Genomic DNA, 11,339 nt, shown 5'->3' with positions numbered 1-11,339 from the left:
AGTTTTTAATAAATATATAATAAATATATTAAAATTTAAATTGTATATATTTTTTCAATCAATAACTTTTTTTTTGTCTTTTAATTAAAAATTTGTCACTAGTCAATAAAGTATTCATGTATAAGGCAAATTTTAAACTTTTGACACTTATTTAAACGGTCTAATGAGTTAATCGTTAGACCAATATCTTTAATGCGTGTTTTTAAAGTACATACATGTCAGCTAAACATTTTTTAAATATGCAATTTCGTTCCTCAAAATACACATCTTATGGCAATATATTCGTGCCTTTTCAAGATGTTGTACTTACAAATTCTTATGTTTTCTTTTTGGCTTTGTTTAGGTGTAATTATAAAAAGGGTTTAATTTGAGGATTTTTTTTTCATATAAAATAAAAAAAAACTTTATTTTTTAAAAAAAGTTATTTCAATTTTAATTTTTGAAATTTTTTTTGTATCGGGGGCAAGTTTGTCACTTTTGGCAAACTTTGTCATTTTCAAAAGGTTCGTTACTCTTCTTGACAAACTTTATATAATATGTAAAGTTCGATGCCTCCTCGTCGAACTTCAAGCAGCTTCCTCAATAAAATCTCACTGAGACCGATTGGAAATCAAAATCACTATTAGTAACTCAGAATTTTCCCTTTACTTTGATCTTCTGCTTACTCTATATAATGTCGGAAATTTTCATTGTTTTTCATTCATTATGATGGTGAAATAGTATATGATGAAGAAGGATCTATCATGTTCAGTTCTGTTGAACTAGTATTTACATATATGCCACCTAAAGTCGAAAGTCTAACAGCGTTAAAGAATTTGATATTGCATACCGTTGGTCAAAAACACATGAAAAGAGCGAAAAGATCTACTACAAATATCTGTGCGAAGTAGATAACACTTTATTTTACAAAAGGTATATTATAGATTACAATTGTTATCATTATTTTGTTATTTTTTTTATTTGATGACGGTTTTGATAAAATTTTATATTTTTGTAAATTAGATATCAGTTACATGATAACGAGGACATACATCTTATTAGGGTTTGGCACAACCATTGGACAAATGTCCATTTGTTAGAATTATTTATTTTTCTAGTTGACTTGGGTGGAAGAACTTTTATGAATACTGTTGATGATACCCCTTTAAGTGGAGCGGTTAGAAAAAATATTAGAAGGACGATGGTTGACCTAAATATGCCACTTGAAGATAGTCAGGAGGAGTCAAATGTTGAAAATTCTAATGATGGTATAATGCAAACTGATGTTGAAATTCATGAGGGTTCTGCTATTAGAGACCCGAGGATGGATCCCTATCAAGTTAACCTTGATGACGGTGAAGATGTTGAGGCTAAACCAACGAAAATTTTGGATGAGGAGGAGGAAGAGATGAATTACTATAGTGACACACAAATCGCACTGACAGCCTGATATTTTTTGACCATATGATCGGCCTGGTCACTTTTTCTCATTGAATCTCGAGGCAATGACTTCAAATTATTTATTTAGTCAAGGAGGCTCCAAGGATGATCCCACCAATGAGTTTGAGATTGGACAACAGTATAAAAATAAGGAGAAAGTTATTATGGCAGTTAAGATGTATAGCATTAGGAGGGGTGTGGAGTATAAGATGTATAGCATATATGCTGTAAAGTGTTCCCAATTTGGGACTAGTTGTCAATGAAATATATGCATAGCTTATCGCCAAAAGCAAAAAAAAAAAATGGGAGGTCGATCCTCATACTTGCATGCAAACATCAATGGGAAAAGCCCATGGAAGGTTTCGAAGGTGATTGCTTAGCACATATTCACAATGGTCAAAGCAGATCCAACCATCAGCATAAGGGTTCTGCAAGGAGGTGTGGATAATCACTTTGGTTATAAGATATCGTACAGAAAGGTTTGGCTTGCAAAGCAGAGAGTCATTACTAAGATATATGGAGATTAGGAGGAATCATACAATTTTCTCATTGGTTATTCGCAATGCAGATATACTTAATTGCTAAACTTCATTACATCGCCTTTACTTATAAATTCTTAACTAAGTAACCACTTATATGTTAAAACAACTTATGGTTTTTTAGGTACTTGGGTGCAATTTGTAACACAGTCTTGACCTGCTTTAGTCGATAGTGTCATGTTTCATTGGATGTTTTGGACGTTCTTCCGTGTGTTGAGGCTTTCAAGCATTAAAAATCACTTATTTCCATCGATGGAACCCACTTGTATGATAAATATGGAGGCACTTTGCTCATGGTTATTGCTCGTACCCTAACATGTTTTGCATCATAAAACTACAATATGACAGAATAAATTAGAATAAAATAATTTTAAATTAACTTGCTTTTTATCAAACATATTCAAACTTAATTTAACTACCTAAACCATAAAATATAATTTAATTCTAAACCATAATCAGTTCAACTGAAACAGTAATCTAAATAAAAAATAATTTAAAATTAACTGACTTATTATCAAACACATCTATTATATATTATTAATTTTACAACTAAAATATATCACATGTTACTCTCTCATTACAATTGAAATCAAATTTTTTTTTCTAAAATTACAGAGTTCTCCCCTCCTCCCTCTCCCTTTCTATATCTCTCCCATTCCTTCACCCATTCTATTTTTTTATATATCATTATCAATGACTAATTACAAATTTGACTATCAAAATGTGTAACACAACATTCTCTAATTACATTTAAATTAAATTAAAATATTAAAATTGAAATTGAAATATAACTATATTATATATTACTAATTAATTTAATAACCAAAATGTGTCACATGACACTCTCTTATTAAATTGAGAGAAAATATGTTTCTTAGAATTAATAAACTCCCTTCCTAAATTCTCTCATCTACCTCTCTCCATTTTTTTTATTTCTCTATACTATTTTTACTCTATATATAATTTATATCTTATATTAGTACTTTGACAAATTAAAATATGTCATTTGATATTTTTTATAATTAAAATAAAATTTTTTCTTTCAAAATAATTATATGCATATATTTTTAGTTTTTTTATTTAGTTTTAAATTTTTGTCGTTTATCTTTTTAATCTATATTTTTACTTCTCTTTCTTTAAATATTTATTACATATAATTTGGAGAGAATACTAATGTTGTGATTAAAAGTTAGAATCAAGAGTCAATTGTTTGAAAAAAATTGAGTTAATTTTATAACTATCAATATAAATTTTTTTTATGCTAATATCTAATTGTATTTTTATAAACATAGAGAGAAAAAAATTATTTTTAAATAACAAGCATAAAAATTAATTATTTCTATTTGTGCAACAGACTTAACATCTAATCAAATGTAAAAGTATATACATTAAATTCTTTTAAATTTTAGATAATGAATGTTAAAATTAATTATTAGTAAAGAATTAAATTCTTTCACATGAAAATAATAAATAAAAATCTTATTATTTAATTTTTTTATCTACGGAGACTCGGACCTTTTTAGCCGATGAGAACTTTTGTCCCCTACGACCTTTTTATAAAAGTAATTTGATTCTATAAATTTTGTGTCATAATTTATAATGTCATGACAAAACCAACATAGTTTTAAAAGATTTATATTCCTGTTACGGATAAAAATTACTAGAAAATAAATCTAAAAATTCTAAATACTTAGACCATAAACTATAATTTTACTCTAAAGCATAATTAGTTCAAATGATCATTTCATATTATCTAAACTAATAATAGATGGTACTCTAAACTAACTTGGCACCGGATTCGATGGTCTCAAAATGTTTGGACCATTAAATGGTCCTATAACAAAACATATTTTTTAAGTTTTTTAATAACTGATAAATAGTCTTTATCTAATTTTAATTGCAAATTAACCCCATATATTTTATTTAATCATAAAAACTATTTTTTATTTTATAAATTATTATTTATTATTAATCTATTATGTTTATTAACAATCAAAAATAAAAACAATAACGAATTAGATCTTCTATTGATCGTAATAAACTTTTTTGCTATTCCAATCGATTAAAAAATTATATTTGATCCATGACAATTATATGCATATATTTTTAGTTTTTTTATTTAGTTTTAAATTTTTGTCGTTTATCTTTTTAATCTATATTTTTACTTCTCTTTCTTTAAATATTTATTACATATAATTTGGAGAGAATACTAATGTTGTGATTAAAAGTTAGAATCAAGAGTCAATTGTTTGAAAAAAATTGAGTTAATTTTATAACTATCAATATAAATTTTTTTTATGCTAATATCTAATTGTATTTTTATAAACATAGAGAGAAAAAAATTATTTTTAAATAACAAGCATAAAAATTAATTATTTCTATTTGTGCAACAGACTTAACATCTAATCAAATGTAAAAGTATATACATTAAATTCTTTTAAATTTTAGATAATGAATGTTAAAATTAATTATTAGTAAAGAATTAAATTCTTTCACATGAAAATAATAAATAAAAATCTTATTATTTAATTTTTTTATCTACGGAGACTCGGACCTTTTTAGCCGATGAGAACTTTTGTCCCCTACGACCTTTTTATAAAAGTAATTTGATTCTATAAATTTTGTGTCATAATTTATAATGTCATGACAAAACCAACATAGTTTTAAAAGATTTATATTCCTGTTACGGATAAAAATTACTAGAAAATAAATCTAAAAATTCTAAATACTTAGACCATAAACTATAATTTTACTCTAAAGCATAATTAGTTCAAATGATCATTTCATATTATCTAAACTAATAATAGATGGTACTCTAAACTAACTTGGCACCGGATTCGATGGTCTCAAAATGTTTGGACCATTAAATGGTCCTATAACAAAACATATTTTTTAAGTTTTTTAATAACTGATAAATAGTCTTTATCTAATTTTAATTACAAATTAACCCCATATATTTTATTTAATCATAAAAACTATTTTTTATTTTATAAATTATTATTTATTATTAATCTATTATGTTTATTAACAATCAAAAATAAAAACAATAACGAATTAGATCTTCTATTGATCGTAATAAACTTTTTTGCTATTCCAATCGATTAAAAAATTATATTTGATCCATGACGTTCATCCTGTGAAATCATGTTTCTTTGAAAATCAATCGATTGGATTATTAAAACAATCAATTGAATTTCAGGTTTTCCATAACTCAATCGATTGGACTACAGGTTGTTATCACAAAACAATCGATTGAAAATTGCAAGGTAGCATGGTTTTCACAAAAATCAATCGATTGGTCATATTACCCAATCGATTGAACGATGACTAAAATGTGGGTTTTTAATAATTCAATCAATTGCTTATACTACCCAATCGATTGAATGCTTCAAAACAACCTGAGGTCTCACAATTCAATCGATTGGTTGTGTTACCCAATCGATTGAAGTCGTCAAAACAATATGGATTTGCCGAATTCAATCGATTGGTTGTGCTACCCAGTAAATGATACATAAAAGACATATAAAATTGATTAACCATCACTTACAATTCCTAGGCACAAAAAGTCACAAGTCTATTCAAATACGTATAATATATTATCATTTATCCAAAAGAGAGAATGCATAACCAATTACCCTAAAGAAGACTGAAAGTTTGGAGTCCCATTCATTTATGCAGTCAATCACGTTCACATGCTCAAGTGAATAAGCTCAAGAAGACAATGTTATAAGAATGCAAAATTGACATCACAGTTCTAAGATCTGAATATAGCTAAAACTAAAAGACGGACGGGATGCAATTCTTAGTGGATTAAGATCAGCCTCAATTCTTTCTATTAATATCAAGTTCTAGATATGCAAATCCATATTGTTTTGACGACTTCAATCGATTGGGTAACACAACCAATCGATTGAATTGTGAGACCTCAGGTTGTTTTGAAGCATTCAATCGATTGGGTAGTATAAGCAATTGATTGAATTATTAAAAACCCACATTTTAGTCATCGTTCAATCGATTGGGTAATATGACCAATCGATTGATTTTTGTGAAAACCATGCTGCCTTGCAATTTTCAATCGATTGTTTTGTGATAACAACCTGTAGTCCAATCGATTGAGTTATGGGAAACCTGAAATTCAATCGATTGTTTTGATAATCCAATCGATTGATTTTCAAAGAAACATGATTTCACAGTCTTGGACGAACATTGCGGATCAAATATAATCTTTTAATCGATTGGAATAGCCAAAAAGTTTATTACGATCAATGGAAGATCTAATTCGTTATTTTTTTTTGTTTTTGATTGTTAATAAACATAATAGATTAATGATAAAATAATAATTTATAAAAAAATAGTTTTTATGATTAAATAAAATATATGGGATTAATTTGTAATTAAAATTAGATAAGAACTATTTATCAGTTATTAAAAAACTTAAAAAACATGTTTTGTTATGGGATCATTTAATGGTTCAAACATTCTGGGACCATCGAATCCTTTACCAACTAACTATATCATCTGATTATTAAACTAAATAATTATCAAACTGACTAAAATTAAAAACTAACAAAACTTAATCTAACTAAATAAACATGTTAAAATTATAAAATAATACAATAATAAATTAAATTAAAAAAGAAATGAATTACTTGAAATTGTCAAAAAGACCAAAAATAAAAAGTTTTACAAGAGAAAGAGGATGAGAGTGAAGAAGAGTGAAAAGTGAAGCTCCTTGAAGTTTGCTGATGAAGAAGCTGACAAACTTTACATTATATCAGAAAAAAATCCTAGAGAGTTTTACAAAATTATCTAATCAGATTTATATATTTAAATGATTTTTAAATAAATTTAAAAATTAATTATTTTTATTGATATATCAATAATTCAATACACGATTAATTAGTAATGGGGAATCAGATAATAGCTTCGGAGAAATGGATCTCATGGATTATGGGAATGCAAATGGAGGTGGTGTTTTAGTTCCAATTTACTTGTCTGCCAGCGATATGAAGAGGTTTGCAAAAGAACTGGATGATATGCTTGGGAACCCAAATCAACCTATCCAGAGTGGTAAATACCAAACAATTCTCAGAATCTACCCTGTAACCAATTAATTATAGCATAGTACATTATTTGGGGTGGGGATTCAGAATAAAGGAATGGTTTGTGTAACATGGCATTGGTTAGGTGGTATTGTGTTGGTTTTCTTGTTAAGTTGAAACAAGAAATTATGAGCAACTAACGAAATCCATTATGTTCATTGAGATTCAAGTTCATATGGACCTCAAGTCACATATTGATCAAATATAAAAAGAAGACAGATAGATAGGTAAGGTTGTTCCAAAAGAAGCATCACATTATAGAAAGAAAATATACAATACAAGCATATCCCATAACAAAAGGGACTTCATTAGACACTATTTCCAGCACAAACCATATTAGATTATTTCCACGAGTCATCATGAGGAAATTCATCAGTTGACAAGAAACTAAACACTACCGAATCCTTAATGTTCCCTTTAAAATAAGTGTACTTTCTGAGCAGACCCTCCTTAAGGAACCCAGCCTTTTCCAGTACTCTCTGAGAAGCCTTGTTCTCAGGGGAAGTGAAAGCCTGCAATCTTACCAGATGAGACAAGTCATTGAACACTTGAGGCACAGCCATCTTCACTGCTTTGGTGGCTATGCCTTGGCCCCAGTAGTCTGCGGCCACGGCATAGCCTATGTCAGCCTTGCATCTATCATCACCTGACCACGGATACACCGAAACAAAGCCTATGGAACGGTCGTCAAGGCAGATTGAGCGTCGCCACGGATGAGGTATGCACACGTCTCTTATGAAGGCCAAAGCCTCTTCCCTTGAACCACAAGTCTTCCATCTTAAGTTTTGTGTGACTTGATCATCCCCAGCCCATAGCAAAAAGTCGTCAACATCGCTTAGCTTGAATGGCCGCAGAGAAATTTTTGAGAGATCCAAATTCGACATTTTTCACCAACTGCCTTATATATTATTCACGTTATTTATAATTTTATAGCGGCCTTGTTTTTGATACACCATCACCTACTAGTCTAGTACACCAACTCACCTACTCCACAATCCCCCCATATATCTTTATTTTTTTCTTTGTCAGGACCCACTCACCTTACCCCATAATAGCATGTTATTTTCTCCGGCCTGCAACAAGAAGCTAAATTTAAAATATATGTAAATAAAATGGACGGCTACAGCCTACAACTAGTTTCTTCCAATTTATATATGATTTAAAAGACTTTAAACTGAAATTGGATAGGGACTGCGCGAACGCAAGTCCCCACTACCACAAATTATGATGTAGGCTCTCCTACTTGAGGAGACCTTAGGCAGGCACCCCTCCTAAGTGCAATGGAAGTCACCAACCTAGGCCATAGGCCTTCTTGATCACCCATTGACCCCATCCAGGTAAGTATGTTAAAATGTTGCTCATTAATCTTTATTTATACACTGCATTTTCACCTCCCTTTCTTTCTCCCAGGTGATGTGGGACTTCAAGGTTCCTCTATTCTTTCTATCTTTATGAACCTGCGGCTTCTCCCTTTGCTTTGGCGGTATCTCTTTCGCTGAACAAACAGTGAGGCTAATTCTTTTCTTCTCAAAACATAAGGTTTTTGGCAGATCAAAGTATACCTGTAGTTGGAGTGTTAGACATGTATGAGAATTTTGAAGCTAGGAAACTGGGAAAGGTGCTGCTTCATTTTCTTATTATTGTTTAAAGCAAGAAAACACATGGGAAGTGAGTTAAGAACAAAGATTCAGAGCAAGCCTCAGATATTTGTCAAAAGTAAAAGACTTCTGCCAAAAATATAAATAAATAAATGAAAGAAAAGAAAAAGAAGAATCCCATGATGAGCACTTTAGGATGCAAAATTGAAAAGGAGGTAGCAGAAAACTTGGTACGGTGTTTAAATTTTAATAGTAATTGAATTAACTCTTTCACTTCAAGTGTTCCATAAACTATGGTGATGTTTGTTGAATACAATTATATGCTGATGCTGGTTAAGGCTTTGGGACTGGTTCAAATCGATTTGGAACATTTCCCCAATCAAGATGGTTTTCCATATAAAACACATAAGAAGTGAGTTAAGAACAAAGATTCAGAGCAAGCCTCGGATATTTATCAAAAGTACAAGACTCCTGCTAAAAATGTAAATAATAAAAGAAAAAGATGAGCACTTTAGGATGCAAAATTGAAAAGATGGTAGCAGAATCAAACTTGGCAAGGCCGCAAGGGAACACGTAGTCTTCCTACCATTAAACTGAAGATGAACGTTGTTTAAATTTTAATAATAATTGCCTTCACTCTTTCACTTCAAGTGTTCCATAAGACGATGTTGCTTTTTGTTGAATACAAGTATACACAACTACACAAATGAATCAATAATCCATCACCGGAATAATTCGTGCTTGTGTGACATTTCAATTCACCTTGACCTTATGGATGGTATGTGGATTCCTTCCTGAATATGATACAACGATTCACGTACAAGTGATTGAACCATTGAATCTCCATGGGTGAAAACAATATATGATTGAAAAGACTTCAAACTGAAATTTGGTAGGGACTGCGCGAACGCAAGTCCCCGCTACCACAAATTATGACGTAGGCTCTCCTACTTGAGGAGACCTTAGGCAGGCACCCCTCCTAAATGCAATGGAGGTCACCAACCTAAGCCATGGGCCTTCTTGATCACCCATTGACCCCATCCAGGTAAGTATATTAAAATGTTGTTGCTTAATCTTTATTTGTACACTGCATTCCACCTCCCTTTCTTGCTCCCAGCTGATGTGGGACTATCTAGCTTCTCAAGGGTTTTTATGTTCCTTCTATCTCTATGAACCTGTGGTTTCTCCCTTTGGATAACGGTATCTCTTTCACTAACAAATGGTGAGGCTAATTCTTTTCTTCTCAAAACATAAGGTTTTTGGCTGATCAAAGTAAGCCTCCTGCCAAAAACATAAATAAATAAATGAAAGGAGGTAGCAGAATCAAACTTCGTAAAGGAAGACATCCTCTTCCTCCGGTGTTTAAATTTTAATAATAATTGCTTTGTTGAATACTACTATATGCTGATGCTGGTTGAGGCTTTGGGACTGGTTCAAATCGATTTGGAACATTTCCCCGGTCAAGATGATTTTCCATAGAGACACTCTGGATGTTAAGTCAGGCATGATGCTTCCATGTGTTGAAGTTTGAATCTTCCAACTTCTCAGCAATAGGAAGTAAAGCTTGTTTGGTAGAAGACGAGGTTGAGAGAATGAAGGCTACGGTCAAGATCTTGATTCTTTGGCTCTGATAGCATAAGATGTTTTGAGCAAAATCAGAGAAAAGTAAAGAATTGAGACTGAATATCAATTGCACTCTATGCAGAGAATGAATAATGTGAACACAAGGCCAAGTACCTCTGCATTATACAGATGCAGAGCCATGCATACTACTAATATGTGACTGAAGTAATGACCTCAACAAACACTTCTTGATCTTGATTTTCTAACTACTGCTACCCTACTTCACTTATATTTATATCACTTACACAAATGAATCAACATCCATCACTACTGTAATTTGTGCTTGTGTGGCATTTCAATTCACCTTGACCTTATACTTTATAGATGGTATGTGGATTCCTTCCTAACTATGACGGATTAACTACGAGTGATTGCATCATTGAAGCTCCTTGGGTTGCAAAGAAATCCAATACACAGTTAGTCTTGTAAAATTATTCACTTATTCTATGTATATGGCTGCACATCTAACATTATGAATACATTGCTGAACACCAGGCTTGTTTATCCTGTTACCTCCAGTACTCTAAAAGCTTCTTAATTAGCTCCACGCTTTTCCACAGTGCTAACTGCTAAGTGCTAACCATGAAGGATGATTGACTTGTTTATTCACTTATTTTATTTACATGCAACTATGCAAGTAACTCTCCTTTATGGAAGAGCTTGAAAGCTAAGGCTGGCTGAGAATTCGGCCCTCACACGTGTAATTCACTCACCAACATAATTTCATAATTCCTCCTCACAATTAATAGTTTGAGTGAGCTCAAGAAGATGGATTAACCACAATACTATGGTGATGACTGATGAGAGAGTATTTAAGTTTTTAGGATTTGGTTGAGTGAACTTTTAAAAAAAGATTTTGTTTTAAAAAAATAAAAATAATTTTATATTTGAATATTTTATATAAAAATATATTTTTATCTAATATTTAAATTTGAGTACAAAAATATAAAAATATTTTAATTATTTATTTATTATGTTAAAATATATTTTTTTAAATAAAAAATCTTTTAAAAAATATAAATTATAACTTATAAAAAAAATTTAGTATTTTTGTTTTT

At 30.5% G+C, this 11,339-nt stretch overlaps 1 protein-coding gene across 1 annotated transcript; it reads right to left on the bottom strand.

Moving 5' to 3' along the window:
- Positions 7,180-8,397, bottom strand: LOC107647998 (uncharacterized N-acetyltransferase p20). The gene has a single exon (XM_016352033.2). It carries the CDS (start codon positions 7,942-7,944, stop codon positions 7,402-7,404), a length of 543 nt encoding a protein of 180 aa, XP_016207519.1. The 5' UTR covers positions 7,945-8,397; the 3' UTR covers positions 7,180-7,401.

Source organism: Arachis ipaensis, chromosome B06 (assembly GCF_000816755.2).
Source record: "Arachis ipaensis cultivar K30076 chromosome B06, Araip1.1, whole genome shotgun sequence".
NCBI classification, from domain to species: Eukaryota; Viridiplantae; Streptophyta; class Magnoliopsida; order Fabales; family Fabaceae; genus Arachis; species Arachis ipaensis.
Note: the sequence above shows the minus strand (reverse complement) of the source record. Positions and strands in the feature narration are given on the sequence as shown.

Coding starts and splice junctions, on each gene's coding strand:
- LOC107647998 (XM_016352033.2), bottom strand. CDS start 7,944: ATGTCGAATTTGGATCTCTCAAAAATTTCTCTGCGGCCATTCAAGCTA.